The sequence below is a fragment of the Andrena cerasifolii genome, chromosome 10 (assembly GCF_050908995.1).
Source record: "Andrena cerasifolii isolate SP2316 chromosome 10, iyAndCera1_principal, whole genome shotgun sequence".
Lineage (NCBI taxonomy): Eukaryota > Metazoa > Arthropoda > Insecta > Hymenoptera > Andrenidae > Andrena > Andrena cerasifolii.
In genome coordinates this window covers 13,156,061-13,182,511 of record NC_135127.1, presented here as the reverse complement: position 1 = coordinate 13,182,511, position 26,451 = coordinate 13,156,061, and the positions used below count along the sequence as shown (strand labels likewise).

At 40.7% G+C, this 26,451-nt stretch overlaps 5 protein-coding genes across 12 annotated transcripts; 3 read left to right on the top strand and 2 right to left on the bottom strand.

Moving 5' to 3' along the window:
- Nucleotides 1–3,898: 3,898 nt before the first annotated feature.
- Rnrs (ribonucleoside-diphosphate reductase subunit M2) lies at nt 3,899–7,076 on the top strand. Of its 4 annotated transcripts, none has more exons than XM_076821937.1 (7): nt 3,899–4,123; nt 5,065–5,127; nt 5,198–5,386; nt 5,464–5,699; nt 5,777–6,005; nt 6,085–6,303; nt 6,378–7,076. In XM_076821937.1, exons 1-7 carry the CDS (start codon nt 4,055–4,057, stop codon nt 6,528–6,530), a joined length of 1,158 nt encoding a protein of 385 aa, XP_076678052.1. In that variant the 5' UTR covers nt 3,899–4,054; the 3' UTR covers nt 6,531–7,076. The 4 variants fall into 4 exon arrangements, with proteins under 4 accessions (XP_076678052.1, XP_076678055.1, XP_076678056.1 ...); XM_076821940.1 differs by lacking the exon at nt 3,899–4,123 and adding an exon at nt 4,440–4,470; XM_076821941.1 differs by lacking the exon at nt 3,899–4,123 and adding an exon at nt 4,548–4,566.
- Nucleotides 7,077–7,112: 36 nt separating this feature from the next.
- On the bottom strand, nt 7,113–8,499 carry Adi1 (acireductone dioxygenase 1). The gene is made up of 4 exons (XM_076821949.1): nt 8,311–8,499; nt 7,891–8,010; nt 7,645–7,824; nt 7,113–7,571 (listed from the first exon to the last, which is right to left on the bottom strand). Exons 1-4 carry the CDS (start codon nt 8,431–8,433, stop codon nt 7,437–7,439), a joined length of 558 nt encoding a protein of 185 aa, XP_076678064.1. The 5' UTR covers nt 8,434–8,499; the 3' UTR covers nt 7,113–7,436.
- A 462-nt stretch (nt 8,500–8,961) lies between these two features.
- LOC143374082 (uncharacterized) lies at nt 8,962–12,540 on the top strand. Its single transcript, XM_076821936.1, has one exon. The coding sequence runs from the start codon at nt 8,977–8,979 to the stop codon at nt 11,809–11,811; it is 2,835 nt and encodes a 944-aa protein (XP_076678051.1). The 5' UTR covers nt 8,962–8,976; the 3' UTR covers nt 11,812–12,540.
- Rap2l (Ras-associated protein 2-like) lies at nt 11,923–17,446 on the bottom strand. The gene is made up of 2 exons (XM_076821950.1): nt 13,232–17,446; nt 11,923–13,151 (listed from the first exon to the last, which is right to left on the bottom strand). Exon 1 carries the CDS (start codon nt 16,839–16,841, stop codon nt 16,296–16,298), a length of 546 nt encoding a protein of 181 aa, XP_076678065.1. The 5' UTR covers nt 16,842–17,446; the 3' UTR covers nt 11,923–13,151; nt 13,232–16,295.
- Nucleotides 17,447–17,671: 225 nt separating this feature from the next.
- LOC143374085 (phospholipid scramblase 1) lies at nt 17,672–26,364 on the top strand. 5 transcript variants are annotated; one of them, XM_076821944.1, is made up of 8 exons: nt 17,744–17,824; nt 19,466–19,562; nt 21,268–21,417; nt 23,735–23,833; nt 24,118–24,335; nt 25,154–25,309; nt 25,411–25,572; nt 25,663–26,364. In XM_076821944.1, exons 1-8 carry the CDS (start codon nt 17,759–17,761, stop codon nt 25,747–25,749), a joined length of 1,035 nt encoding a protein of 344 aa, XP_076678059.1. In that variant the 5' UTR covers nt 17,744–17,758; the 3' UTR covers nt 25,750–26,364. The 5 variants fall into 5 exon arrangements, with proteins under 5 accessions (XP_076678060.1, XP_076678059.1, XP_076678062.1 ...); XM_076821945.1 differs by lacking the exon at nt 19,466–19,562 and having other exon boundaries at nt 17,672–17,824; XM_076821947.1 differs by lacking the exons at nt 17,744–17,824; nt 19,466–19,562 and adding an exon at nt 20,518–20,908.
- Nucleotides 26,365–26,451: the final 87 nt, after the last annotated feature.

Here is a 26,451-nt window from a genome sequence, read left to right as displayed (position 1 = left end):
ACTAATTTCTCATTTCCTGCGAATATTTTATGAACTTTTAGAGTCGCCTCTTAAAGAATAGACCCTTGGCTACTTTCCTATGTGATCGTTGCGCAGATTTTGATTACAATTAATTAGTTATTAACGGTTCTTTGAGACGATGACGAGAACAATGGCGCCGTCCTATGTAGGCACTCAAGCTTCGTCGATTGTTAGTACAGTTTCTAGATGTAATTTCTCAACTTTTGCAGTTTCATCTTGCAGTATGGACCCTTGGCTACTTTCCTACGTGATAGTTGTAATGATTCCGATTACAATTAAGCAGCTATGAAGTGGTTTTGGACAGAGTTAGCAGTCTCTCGCCGCGGTTAGTGAATGCATACTTTGTTCAAGGATTTTCGATCTTTTCAAAATGATTTATACATTTGTACAGCTGGATTTGAGACTATAGTGTTGTGACAACGTTCAGTAATCACTCGTATGCGTTTTATTTACGAATCGATACATAATTACTAATAAAAAAGCCTTTTATATAGGTTACATTACCCACCGCGATCCCTACATTATCCACAAGAAGTCCCTAAGTTGGCTGTTGGGTCAGGAAATTCGCCGAGGTAATAGGAGCACATGATACTCGAAGAGGTGGCACGGCCGAGTTGTGCGCGAGAGAGAGAGAGCTAGCGCGTGCGACAAGGAGGGAGATAGGTGGAGCGTGCGAGAGAGAACGCCAGTGTGCGCAATAAGGAGGGAGATAGAAATATTACGCAGTCACTGGAAATTCACTAATTTCTCATTTCCTGCGAATATTTTATGAACTTTTAGAGTCGCCTCTCAAAGAATAGACCCTTGGCTACTTTCCTATGTGGTCGTTGTTCAGATTTTGATTACAATTAATTAATTATTAACGGTTCTTTGAGACGATGACGAGAACAATGGCGCGGTCCTATGTAGGCACTCAAGCTTCGTCGATTGTTAGTACAGTTTCTAGATGTAATTTATCAACTTTTGCAGTTTCATCTTGCAGTATGGACCCTTGGCTACTTTCCTACGTGATAGTTGTAATGATTCCGATTACAATTAAGCAGCTATGAAGTGCTTTTGGACAGAGTTAGCAGTCTCTCGCCGCGGTTAGTGAATGCATACTTTGTTCAAGGATTTTCGATCTTTTCAAAATGATTTATACATTTGTACAGCTGGATTTGAGACTATAGTGTTGTGACAACGTTCAGTAATCACTCGTATGCGTTTTATTTACGAATCGATACATAATTACTAATAAAAAAGCCTTTTATATAGGTTACATTACCCACCGCGATCCCTACATTATCCACAAGAAGTCCCTAAGTTGGCTGTTGGGTCAGGAAATTCGCCGAGGTAATAGGAGCACATGATACTCGAAGAGGTGGCACGGCCGAGTTGTGCGCGAGAGAGAGAGAGCTAGCGCGTGCGACAAGGAGGGAGATAGGTGGAGCGTGCGAGAGAGAACGCCAGTGTGCGCAATAAGGAGGGAGATAGAAATATTACGCAGTCACTGGAAATTCACTAATTTCTCATTTCCTGCGAATATTTTATGAACTTTTAGAGTCGCCTCTCAAAGAATAGACCCTTGGCTACTTTCCTATGTGGTCGTTGTTCAGATTTTGATTACAATTAATTAATTATTAACGGTTCTTTGAGACGATGACGAGAACAATGGCGCGGTCCTATGTAGGCACTCAAGCTTCGTCGATTGTTAGTACAGTTTCTAGATGTAATTTATCAACTTTTGCAGTTTCATCTTGCAGTATGGACCCTTGGCTACTTTCCTACGTGATAGTTGTAATGATTCCGATTACAATTAAGCAGCTATGAAGTGCTTTTGGACAGAGTTAGCAGTCTCTCGCCGCGGTTAGTGAATGCATACTTTGTTCAAGGATTTTCGATCTTTTCAAAATGATTTATACATTTGTACAGCTGGATTTGAGACTATAGTGTTGTGACAACGTTCAGTAATCACTCGTATGCGTTTTATTTACGAATCGATACATAATTACTAATAAAAAAGCCTTTTATATAGGTTACATTACCCACCGCGATCCCTACATTATCCACAAGAAGTCCCTAAGTTGGCTGTTGGGTCAGGAAATTCGCCGAGGTAATAGGAGCACATGATACTCGAAGAGGTGGCACGGCCGAGTTGTGCGCGAGAGAGAGAGAGCTAGCGCGTGCGACAAGGAGGGAGATAGGTGGAGCGTGCGAGAGAGAACGCCAGTGTGCGCAATAAGGAGGGAGATAAAAACATCACACACCCACTGGAAATTAACGAATTTCTCGTTTCCCGCGAATGTTCTATGAACTTTTAGATACGCGTCTCAAAGAATAGACCCTTGGGTACTTTCCTATGTGATCTTTGCGCAGATTTTGATTACAATTAATTAGTTATTAACGGTTCTTTGAGACGATGACGAGAACAATGGCGCGGTCGTATGTAAACATTCAAGCTTCGTCGATTGTTAGTACAGTTTCTAGATGTAATTTATCAACTTTTGCAGTTTCATCTTGCAGTATCGACCCTTGGCTACTTTCCTACGTGATAGTTGTAATGATTCCGATTACAATTAAGCAGCTATGAAGAGTTTTTGGACAGAGATACAAGTCTGCCGCCGCGTTTAGTGAATGCACACTTTCTTCAAGGATTCTCGACCTTTTCAAAATAATTTATAAATTTCTACAGGTGGATCTAAGAATATAGTCTCGTGACAACGAGACTACATAGTTACTATAATAAAAAAGCCTTTTTATGTAGGTTAGATTATCGACCGCGATCCCTACGTTATCCCCAAAAAGTTCCCGAGTGGGCTGTTTGGACCAGGGAAATCGCCGAGCTAACAGGAATACATGATACTAAAGGAAGTGGCACGGCTGTGCTGCGGAAGAGGGAGGAGGGAGATATATTTTCTGCCACTAACGTTTAGTTATATGTGATCCTGATACAGGAGCAGAAGTGCATGGTCGGTAATATATGAAATGTATGAAACGCTTTTTTAAAGCAACAATCCTTTTGGTTATTGAACTTGAAATATTGTATAGTCTGATTTTCGAGAGTTGAGACCTGAGGCGGGTCTCCGTCGCATACAATACTTAACGTACCATTGGTTCCTCCTTAACCACGTTCCGTCCGAGGGACCCGCCTCAGGTCTCAACTTTTGAAAATCAGGTGCTAGATAGTGCCATTTTCACATTAGCATTATTACCAGCGTAAAGGACGAATAAATTTTGTTGGAACAGATAACAGATGTCAGATATTTTAAAGGATTCGATTACTGACAGAACGGCCACGGCCACGGCCACGTGGCACCCAGTGGCGCTATGGTCCGCGCCACGGACCCTCGTGTTATAGATGTAAAGAAAACGTTAACGAAGAGAATGTTACTTATGAAATGTTATGAAATGTCAATTTGTTACAACTTTTATGCATGTTGTAAGTAATTGAACGCAGCTGTAAAAGGCGCTGTAAAAGTAATCACTAAACCCCGACAGATGCCTATCTATTATAAAACATTTTACTTATCCGTAATATGAAAACATGCTATTGGTGAAACGAAAATGAAAAGTTACGTGGTATTTAAATGGCCGAGTAGCTATTTACGGAGTACAGTTCATTGAAGATCATGCTTTATGCGCATTGAAATAACTCGCCCGAGAGTCATGCGCAATCCGTGGAAATACGCGGGAAAGCGATTATCTTTACATGACGTTTTCAAGTCTTGGCTTTTGTTATGACACAAACAGAATTATTTTAGTGGGAGAATTATTTTTTCCAATGGATTTCATTCGTAAATATACCCTTATTTCAACATCCTGACAGCTGATACGTTTTGGCGGCAACATGTAATCAGCCGATTGGTCGACAACAATTTGGCGCGAAGAAGGGTATCAGCACCAATAGAGGATACTTGTAGCTTGTAGCATCGATTTTTTTAACATTAAAGTACTCGATCCCTCAGGAGCACGGTGCCTCGTCACTGCTCGTTACTAATTTGCTGCAAAAGCTGTTCCCTGCTCGCCTTTTCTGTGACAGTTATCAAATTTCACGATGCCTCTTCAAGTCTCCACGAAAGAGAACATTCTTAAACACCTCGAGAATGTTTCTCTCATGGAAAAAGTAAGTTATTCAGATTTTCCTTTATAAAATGTGTTTCCCAAGAGTTATCGTTAATTACAAGTTATAGAATATTTGTAGCCGTTTCGCAATTTTGCGGTAATCATTTTCTTACTGTAGCATCGAACACGTTCATCAATTTTCTCGGTCGTATCGTTCCTATGTTACTTCAAATTTCATTTTATGTTGAAAACCATGTGCAATAATGAGAGTTCGTTATTTATATATATGCGCTTGGATCTACCGGAGATTTACGAAATAAGAATTTTAGATTTTTAATTAATCATGTCCGTTATAAATTGTATGTTACTTCTGCATGTTTTATTAATTTATTATGAATGTACACATATGTGAGTGTTAACAAATGTTTTTACCCAAGACCTGGCCAAGACTAGAGAAGCACTGCTCTTAATAAAATATTTCTAATATCGTGTGCAGTATAAAAGGTTAAGTTCCTCAGGAAATTTATTGCAAAACCTCGGAATTCAGTGAATTGCATGTAAAATGAAAGCAAAATCTTTTCTATTGAAAATATGGTATCTGTAGTATTTTATTAAGTTTCTTCCTTATCTAAGCCTTACCTAACGGTATCTGTTGATTTTGCGAGATGATTGGGTTTATACGTAGGTATATATAATTTCAGTGTTTCCTTATAATTATAATCCACAGAACTTGACAGTGAGTGGAATGCCTGTTGTTGCACACGATTGTGCAATACAGTAGATTATTCAGACCCATGGCAATCCGTGTATCTTGGTTATTCGCAATGTTGGTAAACATATCTTTTTCACTATGTCCAAAGTGAAGTAATAAACTAAATTGGATATTACCAAGGAGATTATTTTCATTTATGTACAGTTCCACGAGTTGCGCTTTAGCGTCATGAATATGTACATACAATCTTAATATTATTTATTATTTAATTGCCACCCTTTTGTTTTCAGACTTCTCCAAAAAAATTATGTACTTCGCCAACTATTTCCCATGAGAATGGTGTAAAAAATGTGGTAAATAACCTTCTCGTCTCTCTTCGTGAAATGTTTGAATAATGGTACCAACACTCGTTTATTTTTGCAGGTGGCTAAAATGAAAGCTGTGAGAAAAGTGCAGCTAAAAGAAACTGAATTCGATCCAGAATTGGAACCGTTGCTCAAAGACAATCCACGTAGGTTCGTCATTTTTCCCATACAGTGGCCCGACGTTTGGCAAATGTACAAAAAAGCAGAAGCTTCTTTCTGGACCGTGGAAGAAGTCGACCTTTCTAAGGTATAATTTCCACATTTATATCTGGATGTTTAAAATTAAAGAAAGAGTCAGCAGATAGTAATAATAATTGTTCGCAGGACGCGCTTGATTGGAATCGTTTAACTAGCAGCGAGAAGCATTTTATATCTCACGTTTTAGCATTCTTTGCAGCCTCCGATGGAATTGTGAATGAAAATCTTGTCGAGCGATTCAGTCAGGAAGTGCAGATCACAGAGGCGCGTTGCTTTTATGGCTTCCAAGTCGCCATGGAAAATGTACACTCGGAAATGTATTCTTTATTGATAGATACTTATATCGCAGATGCTAAAGAGAGGCAAGTAGCGCAAGTATATTTTCTCGATTATCCAGTACTAACGAATCCCAATTCACGTTATTATTCTTTCTCTACAGGGACTTTTTATTTAACGCGATTGAGACTTTGCCGTGCGTCGCGAAAAAGGCCAATTGGGCGCTGAATTGGATAAACCACGACAGTGCGACTTTTCCTGAACGCGTAGTTGCATTCGCCGCAGTGGAGGGTATCTTCTTCAGTGGTAGCTTCGCTGCTATTTTCTGGTTGAAGAAAAGGGGGCTGATGCCAGGACTTACATTTAGCAATGAACTTATTTCGAGGGACGAGGTTGGTGCGCATACCCCTGTAAAAAAGGAAATGCAAGATCAATCGAAGCGAAGGTTCTATTTCTCCTTTTCTTTTGCAGGGATTACATTGCGACTTCGCGTGTTTGATGTTTAAACACATTGTACAGAAACCGTCGTGCGACAGAGTCACTTCGATTATCAAGGACGCCGTTGAAATCGAACAAGAATTCTTAACAGACGCCCTGCCTGTCGAAATGATAGGTATGAATTGTAAACTCATGTGCCAGTATATTGAATTCGTCGCGGACAGATTACTCCTCGAACTGGGCTGTAAAAAGGTGGGTAGAAATATTTCAACTGGTGATTCGATTTGGTCGTAACGTTTACTGATGAATCGTCTTTGAATTCTCAGGTCTATATGTCTGAAAATCCGTTTGACTTCATGGAACATATATCTTTAGAAGGTAAGACGAACTTCTTCGAGAAGAAAGTTGGGGAATATCAGAAGTGGGGAGTTATGCAAAACAGGATCGAAAGCAGTTTTACGGTTAATGCTGACTTTTAATATAGTAAATAGACGCAGCAAAGAGACTGCTAATATCGTTTTCTTATTTATGTACCATGTAAGAATGGTTAGTGCGTACACTCGTGTGGGTAAAATTTCTAGACATGGAAAGCACGCTTCTATCTATTTGGAATGATTCAATAGTGACTGTTCAGTCTAAATGTAATAGGACTATTTAGTATTTATTTCTGATTCGAACTTTTACACCTTGACAATGACATTTATAATTTGACTACAGCTAGGTGTATTTCTTCTTATTACGGTTCTTTTGAAGGTGCGATGGTAACGTGGCTGTACATTTATTGCGACATTCTTTCGCGTAATTTGACCTGTTTAGATAAAATTACTAAGCATTAAGATTGGAGGTTTGAAACTTCGCAAGGTGTAACGCGTGAAACGAATTTCTGTACAAAGTCACGCAAGGCCCAGATTTAGCCTAATGTTGAACGATCTATACAAATAACTCGGTATTTAGCTAAACAAGGTTTTTTTTTATTTATGTATATAATTTAATTGAGAAGAATAAAAAATTGTACCATAAGCGAAGACGGTGATTCTTGCTAATCGAGAATAAACTGTAAATGTTCTTGACGAAACTTTTATTTTAAACTTTTCACCGTAACAGGTATAAACTTTTACAAATTATATCTTATGAACAACTCGTACATGTAGAACATGTTTCATAAAGTTCTCACACACACGTTGTAAAGACCGAATACTCCGGTGACACCGAAAATTAACAATCTATTAAAATGAATGGTTTTCCACTGCTCTGTTCAGTATTATGGGATGTAAATATACATGACACGATTATATACATTTTAATATACACCGCTAAGTGGACAAATCTCGATGTAACATTTGTATCGTATATCATTAAATTGTATATTAATGGAAGCATGTATATTAGACAGATGGTGTTTGGAAACTATTGTGCAAGCGTTTAAGATAATTTTCGCGGCACTCCATATCATCGACTGGTCTATTATAAGGCAACCAAACAGGTTCTCCAATAAAGTATCGTTTTGCTTTTATATAATTCTGAAAAAAAAAAGGAAATAAATAAATTCCAAGTGACAATGTGATACGTTCAATCGTACGTTAATATATTTACATTACTATCTAAAGTGAATCTGTGATATATTCCACTGGGAATGATTATCAGATCTCCAGCTTTCACTTCGATGCGTATCCACTGGTCATTCTTGTCCCGGACATCAAAGAATCCTGATCCGTCTAGGACCAATCTTATCTCCTCGTCGGTATGAAGGTGTTCGGTGAAGAAATTCTTCAACTAAGTAAATGTTCAAAATACATAAATTCTCTATAATAGGTATGTGATTTACATTTTGTAACTTACTTTCTCTTCATAATTTGGAAGGCATTCTTTGGAGCATACTATTTCATCTTCATAACTGTAGCCACGCGTTTCTCTTAGTTCCGTCAACGTGCTGTCGTCTTTGTAGTCTTTGTAATCAACCTAAATTAACATTATCAATTTAAATCTATTCTCCTTGTCGTATAAGAAAGAACCCGCCGACCGACGAGTTCAGACACAGGTCTGGGTTAGCTAAGGCTACAGGTCATGCGTGAAACGGGTTCCTTCTTATACTTGTGACAAGGAGAATACGTAGTAATGGTTCCAGTGCTATCAGACTTTCAAATATGAGGACAGCTATATTTAAAAACAATTGAAACCGCATACAGTTGTTGACCAGAATATGAATAATATATATATATAATAATGAGAAGAATGCTGATACGTTAACTGCGAGCTAACCTTAAAGTACTCAACCCCTGTTATTTTATACAAGTCTAACAGGGAGAGAAATTCAGGTGGCTCTTTGTAGTGTTCCAATCGTTGATCAGCATCGCTGTTGTCCATGTACCACGCACGAACCATTTTTAGGTTTCTGCACAAATTCGATGAAATGGAATCGGCTTTTCGCTCTCGTTCGCTCGTTTTGCTCTGTATTAAGCAGTGACAGTACAATTTTCATTCAATTATCAGGATAGGGGAATACAGTTATCTTGAATTTGACGTTGATATATTGGTGAAGGAATTACATATATACGTCGTATCGAAACCATATTTAATTTCCGCCGCCCATTTACAAACGTATATCGACCACATTGTCGATGTTATAATACTATATAGGTATTTTCGAAATAGGAAAGCTCGGTTTGTTGTAATTGGAGAAAATTACGTTGCAAGTTGCAACAGAATCGTGTAACCAATGGTAATCGTAATGTATGTATGTATGTATTTCTTTGGGCTATTTCTCTTTTCTGTCAGTTATGTATATTATATTTATAATGATTGATGAATTTTTGTCGACTGATACATTTCTTAATAATCGCAATAATTTTCCAGGGATGTAAGAATGTTCGCTACAGTATCGTAAACAATTTGGTAGATATAAGAAAACATTCATAAAAAGCAATAATGGACGAATTGAACGAGTTCTATAGAAAGGTTCAGATGTATCTTATGCAGAAGAATCAGGAATGTGGAGAACTAAAATTCCTCTCTTCGCGTACAACAACCGAGAGCGGCGACCGCATCGACGACTTGTGCAAATCGATGATGGGCATATTTGAGGCCTACGGTATACCCGTCAAGGAAAAGGCATTGATCGATAATGAGAAATGTGCGCAGTCGTATAAATATTTATTGCTGAACACCAAGTTTCAGAATCAGGAACGTTTAGCGGAAGATATCGTTAGTGGCCATTTAGTTGATATGTGCCCGCCTTTGTCTTCGTATTTGCTTATGCAGATAATGTGGAATCTTGGATACGAGAAGATTCTAATTCGATCCCTTTTGCATGTACCTTTCAACTTGTGTACAGAGATGCTGGGGATAGTTAGGAAATGTATAGAAGAACTGCCTTTTCAAAGATTGCTAGATAGCATATGCGAATTAATATTGACCGCGTATACTAAGTTCCTTGGATTAAAGGAAGCAGGAATACAGTCTACGAATCTTGAAGAGAGCGTAGAATGTTTTCTGATCAGCTTCGAGGAAGTCTTATTGCTATTAACGAACCCAGAACTAATCCATTTGACAGAAGTGTCGAGCGCAAAGAAATATCAGCGGCGTGGTATTATATTGAAAAGATTAATTTCGACGATAAAGAGTTGTTTAGAGCGTAGAGTTAAAGGGAGCGTCACCTCCGATGGTCTTGAGAAATTGTATAACGTTACATTCGGCCGAGAACAGTTTGTCAAGTGTGAAGATACGCTTATAGAGACTGGGGTAACAATCTTGAACGAGAAAATGATAGATGCACTGCTAAATAAAATCAAAGAAATCGACTGTAACATTTATTTGAGCTGGGCAGGGTTGGACGACGATGAGAACAACATGATTACTTTGCAGCGTTCCATTGGAAATGAATGCTATTACTTTATACAGTTTATACAGAACGACCAACAGCTATCTGAAAACACTCATTTGATAGAGTGTCTGCAGCACTTGTCATCGAAATCGGACCCTAAACAGTCGAGTTTTGTTTTAAGTTTACAAGAACTCTGTTGCGCCATATTCGATGGCAAACGAGAGCTTGTGAAAGAGTTGTTATGCAGATACAAAGAATGGGACCATTCGATACTTGATTTTGTTTATAAGAACGAAACTTTATTAGATAAAAAGGACTGCTTAAATCTGTTGGAATATCTTGCGTTTGCCCTTAGACAGCCGAACGAAGAAACCTTTAAAGAGCTCTGTCATACTGTCGTTACGACAATACTGATGCATCGAGACGTATCAGATATTTATGAAATCGTGACGGCGTATCTAACGAAACATGATGGTAAAAGCTACCCAGAATCTTCGCATACAGAACACGCGTTTAACGAATTCATTACGCGGAACTCGAATTTGCAGACGTCGACAAATTTGAAAGTTGTTCTACTCTTCCTTTTGAAGGATCTTAAATTGGTATTGACTATACTCGTAAAGATCACTATCGGTCATCCCGACTACAGAAATATTATGATTTCTGCCAACGATATGCTTCTATTATCGCCGTTTATACAAATAAGAGAAGACAACAATCAAATAATCATAACCAGCGTCCTAAGAACCGTTTGTATAGAAAACGTAGAATGGAACGGAAAGAAATTTATGTACTTCGTACGAGCTGTATTGGACAATTCTGTAATCAAAGTACAGGATTTGATAAATAATGTTTTTATACCGTATCTGGAGGCAGATACTTTCAATGCGCCAAACATAAATTCGGTTCTTATTAATATTCCAATGCTGCTGGCCAGATGTACTAATAATACGCACGCTAAAGGTTTAACAATGGCTCTGGCTAAGAAGATGTCTTTCTTGCGGAAAAATACGACCATTTCAAAATACGTAAGCAGCGAAATACTTGGACAAATAGCAAGAATAGTGAAATATTTAGTGGAAACGAAAAGTTACAAACTTTCTGTGCCCACGAAAGAAGAAATAATTACTGGAATCGAATGCCTGATCGAGCCAATAGATAAATTGTACTTTGCTCCTCTTTGGTATTTAACGCAGGAAGGTGTTAGCATAGTCGATATAATGAATGATTACGAAAGGCGTTGTTTCATCGTGCTAGACAGATTGAAAGAGGACCCAAAGGCCTCGGGGAGACTACGAAGTTATTTGTCAAATTTGTGTTTACTGAAGGAAGACTTTTTGCGTCACTTAATCCTTCGATCGACCAGAGACGAATATCAGAAATTAGGCGTGGAATTTACTACGATATACTGGTTTGTCTTCGGATACAATGAAATCGAAGCGTACAGTCACTTTTTACGCTTAACGGTAGAGGCATGCTGTTTATCGTTGGAGTACCCGTCCATCGGTGGAAACGATTTATTTGCATTTCTGCTAAAGTCCGTTTCGCAATTCTGTGAAACGTTTGTACTATTCGAAAGAATGCAAGATCAAGAGAAAGTGTATCAATCGTTAATTAAAAATATTAGACAGCTCGATGGAAGCGTAAAGCATACTCCTTATGCTCACTTGTTTACCACCTGTCTGGCAAGCTTGAATAACGATACACAGCAAGATTCTGCACAGCTATTGCAAGATGCCTTAAACTCTCTGTATTGCTTCAGCGAGCAGTGTCTTGAATCAAACTACGAATACGATGAACAGACTCCCAAGAGATTTTTTTCTCAAAAAATTTCGAATCTTTATGTAAATCAAGAAGTCATTTCCGCTTGTATTAGAGTATCAGCCACAGAAGCCCACGATTGTGTCAGAAGATTGAATGAATTATTCGTTTCAGGTTGAACTGCCTGTGTTTTCTCAACTTAAGTTGCTTCAGCTATGTATTATGCTGTAACTGAACAGCAGGTGTTACGCGTGATTAGTAACAAGGATCATCCAATCAGTACCAAACAATTGTTTTTATTCTATATTATATTTGTGCGATATTGCCAAAATGCCAGTACAATGGTTAGTAATAAAAAAATGTGAAAAAATTGCGTACAAAGAAAAAATGTGCACCAGAGTATCGAGACAGGATCAAATGGGTAGCTTTCCCAGGACAGATCTCAATGCTTCCATGGAAAAAGTTAGTACTTTGTCGTGTACAGAGGAGCAGTTAATTGCTAAAAAGGCCTGTCGATGAAATCCAATTGCAAACTTGTCGATTTCTACTAATAGTAACAGCACGCTACACTAAACAGAATCAATGTCTTTCATACAAAAACTTTGCTTCCCAAGTCTGTGCTGCGCACTCTTTTTTCCATGTCATTGAGTTACAAGAATTCTGTATTGACTAGATTCTTATGCTGGTAATTCAAGCTGAATGCACCAATAAAATCATCTATTGAAGCTTAAAACAAAGTATCTTAAACAGAAGAAAGGAAAAATATTGCTAAGCATAGGTTCTGTTATTTTAAAGCTTCTCTTACAATCAAAGAGAAGGGCAATAATGTATTTTTTTCGTTGATACTCGTTTATTTACACTCGCATTATAGAGGGAAATACACAAAGCGTACATATTTTTACATCTTACTTCTTCGTTCTTCTTTATTTTATTATTTTTTTTTTTACTACAGGTAAAAAATAACGCGTGCCTTCTCTTTTCGTGTATATGTATTTCCCTTTTGAACGCAGCTCGGTATAAGCAGACTGAAAGAGGATTAAAATTACCAGCGAACGAAAATATTTCGCGGGTGGTGTGGTTTTATAAAGTGTCCTCGAGTATCCGTTTTCTCGTCTACCCAAGTGATCGCGCGAACACAGCAGAGAGCCGTTTAATCGGTCACGGCGATAAGGAAACGAAGAAACACGAGCACGTGTCCCATGAACATTTAAGCCGTCAATGAAATGCACATTTTTTACTGTAAGCCATTCATTGTTGTCTTTTGTCAAATGTCGGATATTCATTTATCGGTATTTCTTTTTATCAATTATTATTATTATTATCATTATCATTATTATTATTATATATAATTCGACGCTATAATATTTACAGATTCTTCACATTGTAAAAAATATAACGTATTTCGTACTCAATATCATACGCAGGTAGTACTGAAAGGCCGATATACATCTAAATCGTGGTGTTTTTCTTTTTCTTCTTTTTCATTCCCGAATTAATGTGACCCAGTTGCTTAACAAATCTGCATGTGTGTGTGTGTGTGTGTGTGTGTGTAAATATATATATACATATGTATACATACATACATACATGCACACACACACACACACACACACATACATTCATTTCTTTATATCTAATTATAAAATCGTATGCGAATCGTTTCTGTGAGTGGTGAAGTTGTTGTGCTTTCTCTCCCTTGAGCTTCTATCTCGAAAAAGTCGCGGAAGGATTTGCTGGCCGAAACTAAGAAGTGAAGAAAACGAACCTGGTCCTTGACACTGATATGCTGACTTAGGCGTAGCTCGATTCTCCATTTCTCTCCGATAGCTTCCCAAGTAAATCGGACAATTTCGCGTTTCTTCTTGTACAAACGTTTTAATACATTCCCTTTTTTTTTTCTCATTAGAAAAATATCCTTAAACACGGTCGTGTGCGTGCGTGCGTTAATTATTCAGAAGCGATACAAATATAGAAGTAATTTCTTGTTTCCTTTATTTCGTTATTCCTCGTATATTAGAGACATGTGTATACTTGGAAAGCTATCCGCACCTCTATTTTCCCATCCCACTTTCGCCCTTTGCAGATCCATGGTTTTCGAGAAGCACAAAAAGAAAACCCAGGAGGGTGGAAAAACACAACGATAATAGGAGCGTGAGCGATTACACCGTTTCACAAAGAGGCCCTTTGATTCGCTGTTGAAAGGCTTTCACGCGCGTTCATTATCGTCGTCTTTTAATAGAAAAACTGCGGTTTACATCTACGGGATCACAGCGAGACTACAAATTTTCCGAGTGATAAAATAGAGGATACGAATAATTATCTGTTGCACCTCCCCTCCCCCTCCCCCCTCCCCTTCTTCCCTTTTCCCTCTTTCACGCCTGTTTAGTAGTGGAGTACAGTGAACGAAATATGGATGGCCGATTCGCTACGTCGGTTATTATACGCTCCGACAATCTGAAGCTGACGAAACGTATTAGCACCCTTCATCAGTCGAATACGCGAGGCTATCTTCTATGTGTCTCAAAATATACACTTTAATCGGCAACTTAATATTGAAAATTTCGACGACAAGAGAAGGTTCAGTCGCGACAAGAATAATCAAATGCTTCGCGTGATTAGAACACATGCTCAGCCGTTTCTCAAACTGCACCGACGATTAGAAAGAATGATAATGTACGCTTATTCCCAAAAATCCCAGGACTGCGTCGTCGGACCCTACTAACTACCAATGATAGAAATACTGTACATCAGTTCGTTCGAAACTTTTCAGTTCGACTGTAAGGGCCCTTCGACTCGTTTCCGACCGGGAAGCGACTATCTCTCGTGTACAAAATTCAGCATCCTTAATCGATCCGAAAGGCTGGTAAATCGAGACGAACGAGCCAGATTATTATACAAACTTTAAATAGACTTTTTCTCTTGTCTCTTCAGCGATCGCGATTAACACCCTTCGATCGAACTCGTAAAGAAAAAGAAAAGATAGCCGAGCCCTTATTTTGCTTTTTAAGGTACGTCGTGCAGCGAACACACGGAAAATTAATGACTTCGATAGTGGCGTTAAATATTAATAACATATCGAGCTAACGTAATGACTGTTATGGTATAAAAGCAGTATTTAACATTCGGATAATATGATTTTTGATCACACGAGAAAAATTACACACAACCTACAGCTACTTATAAGGGAGCCCATCGCTCCCTTTTTTTTTTATACATCCATTGGTTTACGTCTACAAACTCAATGGCGATTTGCTGTTTTTTTTGTTGTCCTTTCGAAAGAAGATTCTCAGTTTCGTACGAAGCAATGGATACGTTAGATATTACTACTAGTACCACACACGTATTTTGCAGTTGAAGGGATCAATGTACCAGCAAGCCTTTGTGAAAAACAGGTTTCAAAGTCTTGCCTTCTCTCTTGCTGGTTTATAATTGGCTATAAAACTTATCGGAATCGTATAAAGAATTTGTATTTTTTTTCTCTATCATACAGACTTTACCATATAAATCCTATAATTATGTTTATGATTGACGTTATGTATTAATGTTCCTCTGTAACATTACCGCAATTCTCCTTTCCATTCTACGCTTGTCAATCTTCAACATTTTCTCCTAATTATGCCTCGGCTGGTTCAAACAACAGACACTGTGCTTCCAGGTTCCCGTTCGAAGCCAATGAAATCCTTAATGAAACAAGAATATAAATATTAGCAGGTATGCGAAAAAGTTGCAGCGAAATCCAACGAAACATTAACAATAAGCTGTCCGAATATCAGTTGTCCCGAATATAAAATTCCACTAAATCAGCAATGAGCTTTTGATACCCTAGGTTTGTTTCAATAAAATGCATCTCTACTATTAGAACTGTACACTCAATACCGGAACCATTAACGACCAACCGCTCTCGGGCGCTTTATACAATGTTATTCTTTACCTCAGCCTCTGACGTTTGAGCACGGGTAATATATATATCGTTAACGGATATCATTGCACAATACATATCTAAGACCATCTATTCTCTTTCGAGTTCCTGACTATACATTGTAAATAACAGTTATTCAGTCGTTTTAATTCCTCCCACTATGTCAAACAGCTGACCACCACAGTGATTCCTTCAATATCTGCAAACGGTTTTCGGACGCTCTGTTAATTACCATCCGACCCTTGTGAGTAATAGAGGTTCGTGGATTGGAACGAGTACGAGACGGGCGCTTGTTTCAGATTGAGCAGAAAGCTAGACATATCGAGTTTGGTTTCAAGCCATCCGTGTCCTCGCTCCTTCTCTGTCGAGTATTGGTCCTTTGCTGACGGAGTTGCCTCTTCCATTGCCCACTTACGTATCTATCATTATATATTACAATAATATTACATATAATACTATCCACGTATATTAAAATATTTAACAGCCAGCCAAACGGTGGACTGCGATCTTCCGATAGAAAAAGAACCAAGAGACGGCATTAGTCTTTGACATAGTCGAATTCACGAAGATCCATGGTACGATTCGGGGTAACGTTAGTCTTATAGATTGGCGAATTCACAGCACAAGCCCAAGGTTGAGCCCAAGAAAAGAGAGAGCGTAGCCACAGGACGAACCGAAATATCGTACGTTTTCCATTACCTAAACGTGGCTAGGTTAACCCGACTGAGAAGTTTTGATTAATCATTAGAGGACGCTGCAACAGCAGTAGCTCTTCTTCTCTTTCTCAGGGCTGAAGTTCATTTCGCGTACGATCTCCGCAAACACGTCGTTGACGTTCGTGCGATTCTTCGCGGACGCCTCGACGAACGGGCAGCCCCAGAGCTGCGCCAGTGCGTTGCCCTCGGTGGTGTCCACCTCCCGCTGATGCTCCAGGTCGAGCTTGTTGGCGACGAGCAGCACCGGCACCCTCTCGGTGCCTTTCACGCGCGTTATCAATTCCTTCATCGCCTTGATGTCCTGGAAGGTCTGGTGATTCGTCAGGCTGTACACAACCACGAACCCCTGCCCGTTCTTTATGTAGAGATCGCGCATACTCGCGAACTGTTCGGTGCCGGCGGTGTCCAGGATCTCGAGCACGCACGGCGAGTTGTCCACCTCGATCTCCTTCCGATAGAAGTCCTCAATCGTCGGGTCGTACTTCTCCATGAAACATCCCGAGACGAATTGCACGGTGAGCGCACTCTTGCCTACCCCGCCCGAGCCGAGGACGACTACCTTGAACTCGCGCATCTCTTTGCCAGTTCGCCTCCTCCGTCTCCTCTTCCTCCTCCTCCTCGGCCTCCTCGACGTGTCCAGGACCGAGAGGAAGGTTCTCTCTCTCTCTCGAGTACCTAGCCTCCCTCGATTATTATCCTTGCGCGTTCCCTTCTTTCTCGAGCACGGCTGAAAAACGACCGCCCCTGCAACTATGTACTAACTACGTTCTCGTACAGTCCACAGCAGCGCGTTCGAAAGGGGACAGCAGCTCTTATCGGCGAACAAAGGCATCGATGGTGTTACCGAACGATCTACGTATCACGCACAACGTTTCACCACCGTGATCGGAACGCAGTCGTTCTTAGGGACCGAAGGCGAAGACGACGACGACATGACAGCACCCGTATTCGCACTCTCTGTCACACACCACACCGCAGTCCCCTGGTCCCCTGGCGACGTTCGCCTCAGTTCGCCTGGCCAGCCTCCTTCCTGTCCTGTCTTTCCTCTGCCCCTCACTCCCTCGCTTCGTCACTTCTTCCCTAGGTCTGACGTGCGTGACGCCATCTTATCACCGTTTGCCTTTGCATTTTCTTTCAACCTCCTGCACAGTCCACACAACCATCGAGTACTACCCCTATGCCCTCCTCGGCCTCTTTACCACACCAATCACACCGTACACCACTCCAGTTTACGTTCCCAACACTTATCTCCGCGGATCCCGAAATCGTGTTCTCTTAAGTCTGGTTTCCAAACTTTCCCACCGCCTTTCCTTCTCTGCTCCGATCGCGACCTAAAACGGCCGCGCGATTGGCTCTCGCAGATTCATACGGAAAAGCCCAACGAATAGCGTCGCTGGACGAGCAGACTGCGACTACGCTTTTTCTTCCCGTGCGTAAAACCGTGCTCGAGGAAAATAGTAAGAGAGGAATCACGGAAACTCCCTTTACCGGATGCAAGTGTCATTCTCTTATCTTCCAGACGCCACTATCCACGACCTCGACGCTCCGGAGCGTTCAGTGAGTTTTATTCATATTACCAAAACATTCCTTAACCTGTTAATCGGGAGAACGCGAGTTATAGCTCGTCGTTCGAAAATTCCTCCGTGTTGGACAAAATGAGTTGATTCGTCGTCAACATTTCAAGGGCTCAGTTGGGCTCAGTGGGAACGTGCCACATAGCGTAGATGTACGACAACAAAAAACTCGCATAAATAAAAGAGGGAAAGAATTTTTTTTAATCAAGTTAAACTATTAATGTTTGTGTTACAAACGAGAAGGTTGCATTTTTAAACAATTAAAGCATAGTAAAAAAAAAATGTACATGATGATTTCGATGGATTTACCTAAATCCTTACCGGAAACGGTAAGGAACACGTACTTTACAGAAGTGAATAACTTGATGATTATCATGATTTCCACTTATGTAAAGTGTTTATTATATCATAAAAGGTTGAAATTTTATGAAAAAATAGCAAAATGAGCACTTTTGAAAGGTTTTTGTATTTTTAAAGTGAATCCGGTAATTAGGACAAGAATTTAACGCTTGTCCCTATTATCGTGCCTCTCGGTGCCCACTGGCTCCCTTCGTAACTGCTAAACCTAACCTTACTTTCGTTTCTCAGAACGGGTGAACAGAAATTTATATTTGCATATTTTGCTTTTGTAATGAAAAGGTCATATTAAAATTACATAAAAACACCTCTCGTAGAGCAAAAAAATGTTTTGAACATTTCAAAGTTCAAAGACATAACCTAACCGCAGGAACGCTATTCAAAAAAGGGTACGGGAATAGGGACAACGCATTTTTCAGGGCACGGCAATTGGGACAAAAACATGTATTTTTATTTCAATTAAAAAAATATGGAAAATTAAGATTTTCAATCGGAAAAATGTCTTAATAAAGAGAAAAGTTCAAAACACCAATATAAATTTTCACCAAGCAAAATTAAAGTAAGAGAAGTCGCTAATTAATTCCTCCGCGAGCAAGTCGGCGTCAAAGCACGGTAATTAGGACAACATCTACCCTATGCATAAATTTTCGTTTCTTTGTATGTACCATTAAATGATGAAACGGTGGCTCGTGCCTGTTTTCCACTGGACTCCTCATTTTCCAAATTTCACTCGTACAGAAGAGTACATAACGTATTTACTACGAACGAAACAATGTTGAATACATCGGGGACGTTTTAGATGGAGAAATCAGCGAGTTAACCGGTTAAAATTATCGACTCTGCACCATGTATCATTGAAATACGGTTCTCTTTGTTCAAGTGTAAACGGCTAGACCTCGTTATTTGTTCGGTACAACTACATGCTTCGTTAGTTTATTAGCAGCGATGACCGAACGAAGAATTATGTCTTATTTGTTAACAGTTACCCTTATTCCCGTCTACCCGTCGCATTCGAAAGTTGTATAAAACGTTCTATCAAAGGCGCAAAAAAGTGCACCGCAGAAAATCGGTCGGTTGCAAGTTTTATAAATTCAGGTTTCGTCGGCGATAGTTGCAACTACAGTCATCGTTTTCCGTAAGAACGGCGACCGTATTGAGTCATCGTGCTTCTCACATGAGAACACTGCTTGAAGCGCGATTCCTTAAAATAGACGGGGGGAGAAAGAGTCGGCAAGGACATACGTAACAGGAAATTAGTCTTTTTGAGACCAAACCCTGCATTCAGTTCGAGCATCCTTTTCGTCCTTCGTGCCAGAAAGAAAGAAGAGGGAAGGGAAACGTGGAAAACCAAGTAACAAGTCCTCGTAAGTTCGATACATTCGTTTCTCATCCTCGAAAGACGTGACCGTGCTTTTCTGAAAAACCGGAAGCGCACGTTGCTACCGTATCTCGTTGCGGTTTATGCGCACAGCAGCCTGCCCATTTCTTTCGTGCAGTACCTGCGTGTGCGTGCGTATGCAGCAGTGTGGCCGTACATACATATGTATACGCCATTCCAGCAGGCACGACACTGACGACCTTGTGGTATGCGACGCAGACACATGTGAGACAGGATGACATCATCCGATGAAAGTGTACATAACTGAACAATGCATCACTTTACGTAGCATTTGGTGACGAACGGTGGCATTATATTATTATAGTCACCCGGGGACAAATTCTTATACAACTTTCAGGAAATCACGAACGTTCCTATAATTCGACCAAATCTTTCATCCGAAATAATGCGACATAATGCTTCGATAACTTTGAAACGAAGCGGTTGAGTAAATCAGCTGCTGCGGAATGCACGGAACGATGCGTCTGATTCTCGGAATGTATGTACGCGTGCGCGCTTATCGTTGATTAGCGGTGCCGTTAATTGAGACAGCGTCGAAACGTGTCCCCTCTACTCTTACACGGAATACGTAATTTTTGTAATTCTGTAACTGTCGTTCGTTCACCAAATCGTAATCAGTGCGTGTTGCAGCGCTCTATCGAAAAAGATCGCACGAACGAAAAGTTATCGAGGTTGTTCGCAGCAAACGAGGAAACTGTCGATTACACCTCATGAGACCTAATTCATGGCTATTAAAAACTAGCACATATGATAAGGTGGAAACTAGTTTGAAGCTGATTTTTTCGTTCCCAAGTTTTTACCCAAGTGTACGGAATACGTAAGCAATAATTTTCATTGACTGTTCCTTTTTTTCTCATCAGTAACGTTGGCGATAGAATCATCGAAACGTTTTGTCAGAAAATTCAGAGGAATTTCAATTCGTCAGAGAAAATATAATACAATCTATATAACTTAGAACGAAGATATAAAATATATTTACGTAAACGAGATAGATTGAAATCAGTTTACGAGTAAAATAACGGAGAGAACTTTATAGGGAGACAAAAGATTGTTATTAATTAACAAAAACATTGAGTTGTGGGGCATACAGTTCGTATCATCAAGTTACAACGACCCTAACGAGCGGACAATGACCTGACAATTTCAATAACATAAACAGTATTTACGATTAGAGTTTCGTCATCGTGCGATCTTTTTCTTAACTAATTTTCAGCGCGACTACTCTCTCGGTAAGAGTGGTCGCCGTGCGGATAGAACTATCGATCGAGGCATCAAACATAACCTAACGCCAAAAAACATTAACGAAACAGAGTAAGCGCTTAGCTCACAAGCTTTTTAGGTAGGCTTCTTTTTTTTAACGTAGAGATTTTCCAAACACTTACGCAATTATAATAAAGCGCTGCCTTGTATGTTGGGAGCGATCTAATCTTATTACGTAGATATTTCAATATAAAGACGAAGGTCAATTTGACATTTGTATTTTTAACCCGTATTGCCGTGCCGTATTTGTTTAGAATTGTTTAGAATTGTTCGATCGGCGGTTAGTAAGTGTAGAAATCTTAAGACGGAATCGGTAAATGAAAGAGTGGAATACATTTAATGCCTTTATTTCAGACAACTGTGCAGGGAATACTAACCCGTTAAACCTGAATTTATTTTTTTTCCTTTAGGTGAGAACAATATGTCTTTCCAATACCCCATGGCCCAGCCGCCACCTTACACGTCCATGCCGCCTATGCAGCCAATTGCAACCGCGCCTGCACCCAATGCATTTCCGATTCCAGATTTTAGCATGCCGAAAATGCCAGTGCCACCGTCAGGTAAAATTATTACCACCCCATGATTTTTATAACTGTTGAAACATTTCCCAAACAGTATTTCCAACAAATATGTTTACACGTCACGCTTATCACTTATCGCTTCGCGGCAATTGTTACCTCGTATCGGATTCCATCAAGTTTGTTCTTTAAATACTCTGCCCTTGATAACAAAGCCTTTCTCGTCGCGTCGGCACGGTCTGGACGAATAATAATTTATTCACACGAATCTGCCGTGCGGCAGGAGTGAAGTGGTGCAAAGAAACAAAGGCCCAAAGAATTGCGAACCGCGACTACTAGTAATTATACATAACAGGGAACAAGACAGAATTCCTTTTTCCAAGTCGGAGATGTAAGACGACCCAAGTGGACGGCGAGCCACGTAATTGGATTCCGGCCCACGGGTCCCCAATATTCCCATTAACTCGCTAAACGTTTTCGAAATCTCCTCGATGCTTAGGCAGGCAACCGTCTCGTAGCCTGGATTTATCCTATCAGTCACTAAACGTTATCTGCGCTCGAGGTAAGAGGAGAGTGGCTCGTAAACGAACCTCGCCGTACAGTCGCTGTTTGCCAAGTGACGATCAGTAAGTAGATAATAGTCGGCTTCGTTGATGGGAGCCGTCACGTATGCAGCAGGGATAAGTGCCATCCAGTTTCGTGTTCCCGCAGCGCGTCTCCTACTGTTTATCGGTAGTAAATACACACGCGGTACGCCGTGCGAAACGGAAAGAAATCGGCGATCGAAGCTGGCATGCCGTGTAATTAAGCAAATCGCCGGGAGTTTTACGTGCCTCGTCGCTGTTCGAGGATCGCCGTCGTCGTCATCTGCGATCTCTGTGCCGTCATCTTTTTTACAGTTCCTGCTCTCCTCTCTGTCTTTCTAAGTATATAACCCATTCGGGCTTCCTGTTACTTCCACGGCGTAGAAGTGCTGTCCAAGGTAGCCGATACATCGAGTATCGACATTCGACACCCCTACCGATATCTCTTTATGGATGTACGCAAGGATTCCTTGGTCGGGTCAGAGTTGCACGATTATTACAATTGCTGCGTGAGTCTCGATTAATGAAACTTGCCATGTGGAAATTCCGCTCGGGACGGGGCGTCTTTTTATCGGCGTTTCTCCTTCTTTCTTTTGTTTCGTCTCTTCAGCCGCTCGTTTCAAATATTATGCAGAAATAAAGCAGTTATTGCGGAGAGGCGGTTAGCTATGAAAGACGCCAGTCACATGACGGTCTCGATGGGAATCGATTAAAGATATAAATTGTAGTTGGTTTAACTTAAAAGCCGAGCAAGAAATATTCTCTTAATGGCAGAGGCAAGCCGCGAAGAGGTGGCCACTTTGACCGAGGAGCTGCAAGTTAAGGTGCAATTTGTGAAAGGGCACAGCCTAGCCGGAAGTGCGTCGGCGGATCGGCAATTTGCCATCGACGAAGGGCTGCGATCGCGTTGCATAAAATGTGGATTCGCGTCGCGGTAGACCTTCGGTCTTTCTAATACTATCGAGGGGAGTTGGAAAATTTTTACCCCAAGTAGAACGTATATTGTTTCCTTTATCTGTAAAGATAACGTGGCAAAGCGGACCAGCCTAAGGAAGCAAATGTGTCCCAGGAAAAGTACACACGTTTTATCATTTTGCCGAGTAGGAGAAACTTGAGAGAACAAGCGATTGTCAGTGTGTCAAGTGCTGCCAATAGTACATCGTTGCGCTGAATAAGTTGACGAGACGTGCATACGTGTTTCGAAACGCTGAAGCCACTGCGGAAAGCAATCTGAATTCAAAGAAAGTTTGAATAGCCAGAAAACAGCAAGGAATATTATCGAAATGTTTTCGGCGAAGGTACCCGTGAAATGCTTTGATTGAAAGGCAGGCACGCTTTTGCTCGCCTCGTGCCGATATTTATGGAGGTTTAAGAGCGGATTTGTTCGGCGCGACGTGCACGGCACAGGCGAGTGATGGAATCGGAATATTTCGAGACGTCTTGGAAGGTAAAGGTGCAACAAATACGAAGGCGACTTCGCGCTCTCTTCAGAGACACGCTAAAGAGGTACGGACCAAAAAGGAAGGGCTACACGAGATTCCTTACGGACGAGGAGAAAAGGTGACACTGTGTAGCACGCTCCATTTCCGATTAAGTAGCTTAAAAAACCGATAACGCGCTACTTAAATAAATAACGGGTGCAGAGTACACGGAGGAAGTGAATGTGACTTAAGATTTCGAATTTTTAATAGCCAAGCATCTACAAATCCACGCGTTGAATAATATGAATTTAAATAAAACTCTACACTAATATGCTACTGTTTGTCCCATTTCAGCTGGTTGGTCGCCACCGAGTACGACCTATCCACACGGCTTGGAATACCTTATGGCCCTTGATCACCTGTTCGTGATGCAGAAAGTGGAATTACTCGAAGGTTAGTGTCGTTTATTACCGCGCAAATAAACGGTTCACTTCTCACTGTAGAGAATGTTATCGCACGTACCGTTCTTAGATATCGTAAATCTTCTAATTTATGTGGCGACCCTTAAATATCAAGCGAATGTGGAGTACAGTATCTTGTCTAATGTTCAGCTTAAGGAGAAAAGAATTAGTTCCACCTAAACCTCGCGATACTCAGAAAGTGTATAATATACCTATATTAGATCGTCGTTGCGTTATAATAATAATCGAGGGATCTGTATCTAATGATTTGGACAGCTTTCACTGGATTCGAAACGAAGAATAAGTACAGCGTGGTGAACGCCTTAAGCCAGCCAGTGTTTTATGTCGTGGAAGACTCGGGTTGTTGCGCGCGTTGCTGCCTGGGGACGTACCGTCACTGTGAGTTCGAGGTGTTCGACAACAGCAGAAAAGAAATCCTGCGTATGGTTCGCCCCTGCAGGTGCGACAGTTGCTGCTGCCCTTGCTGCCTGCAGGTATTTCATATTTCTTGTATTAACGAAAAGAAACGGGACGCGGCCTTGAGCGAAGCGGAAGCGGCGGAGCGGGGGGCAATAAATCATCGGTTCAATGTTAAGATTTTAACAACTGCAATTTATGCCCAATCGGCCCATGAAGGACACGTCCGCTCCGCGTTACCGTAATTACCTCTTTATTTATGGTGGCCGGTACGCCAGCAGATACGGCCGCGCGAAACAGTCCCCGGAGGGTTCCTCGAACATGCGGTGCACACACACGCGCAAACTTGCCTCACACGTGCGCACCATCTGCGACGGTTGTTACCTTTGACGAAAAGCCTGCTTCTCGACCCATCGGAAAGGCCGGTCACGATCGATCCTCTTTGAAAGGCACCGGCCTGGCAAGCTTTTATGCATTAGCAAACTTTTCTATCATTTCGACACGGAGCCGAGCGTATCTATTGTCAATGAGGAGAGCTCCGATGCAGGCAGGGAACGCTATTTGGAATATCTTGCTTTTTTCTGTAATTCTGTATCGCGCCCCGCTACATTTTCACGCCTAATTTACCAGAACGATGTAAATCTGTTAGATTAAATTCAAACCTTATTCTGGCTTCTGCGCACGCACGTTGCACAGCACGTGACTAGCACTCAGCGGGAATTCTAATATAAGAATATGCTGTGCACGGGACAGTTTTTTTCTCGTCTGCCTCGAGCATACGAATTGTTTCCTATCAAGTAGACGGGATCGAATTTACTTTCCTTTCGAATTAATGATAAAACCGTAGCGAGCTGCGTTATCTTTTCCCCCATATTATCGACCGATGTTTGTTTAGGAATTGGAAGTGTATTCCGGAGATACGTTGCTGGGCTCGGTGACGCAAGACTGGAGCCTTTGGCAGCCCTCGTTTTCTGTCCGAGACGCGTCCCGCGAAACTGTGTTGACAATAAGAGGACCCTGGATCAAGTGCTGTGTGAACGTATCGTTTAAGGTAGAACTTGTTCGGATCGTGTAGATTACGCTAGTTGCACGTCTCTTTTCATCAGCGATTCGTTCTTTCTTCCGTTGTATTTTCATCTTCTGCTTTTACAGGTGAGGTCTGCGGATGGCGAGCACAAGGTGGGAGAGATTAAGAAAAGCTGGAGTGGTTTCGGTAGAGAATTATTCACGGATGCTGACCGTTTTGGAATAAGCTTTCCTCTGGATCTGGACGTTAAGATGAAAGCAGTCTTACTTGGCGCTTGTCTCTTGATTGTATGTCTTTCATTCCGTGTTCCATTCCATCGTTCTGGTGTGCAGCGAACTGATAGGTTCAGCGATGCTTAATGAACGCGTATGTTTCAGGACTTCATGTACTTCGAAGGGGAGACTGATAACACTGCCGCAGAGTGTGGACTACTTGCAGCACTGAATTGTTTACGAGCTGCTTAATAACGGAGAGTACACATAAGACTATGGTAAAAAACGCTGTCTGATCCCCGATCTGTGCCGTATCGTTTTGTAAACACACTGCTTTTGTACGTTCCCATGAAAGGTGGTGGAAAAAGAGATTCGATTGATTTTACTAACAAGACTTACGTATACAATTTACAATATACAATTTTCAATGGATTTTATGAATCTATTACATTGTACTAATTTTGCGCTTAACTGTTTATGCAAAAGATATGTATGCATAATTTAAATTAATATCAATCAATGGATTTTCCTATTACTATCCGGTGAAATTTGTAAAAAGACTGACATGCTGCAAGTGTCACACGCGTTCAACGCACTATTTATAAGTTTTCCAATTGATATTATTTCCAGGCATTGTAAATACACTATGTTTGACATTACTCGCGATTTTTACAAACTGTATTGAATAGCATGCTCAGCTCTTCTCTATATCATTGCCCCCTCGCTTACAACGTTAAGGAATTAAAATAATTATGATTATCGCATGGGAACATACTCACAGGTATATATTTTAAGATCTAATCGCGAAAATGCTTAAATGATTTGTAACAAATCCAGAATTTGATGAATAAAATCATATTCGTTTAACACGGCTTCGCTTTTATTGATACCTTTTACTGAAACTTTTATTGAAATTTGCCTTAGTGGTTAATATTTCAGCAATAACTCGTATAA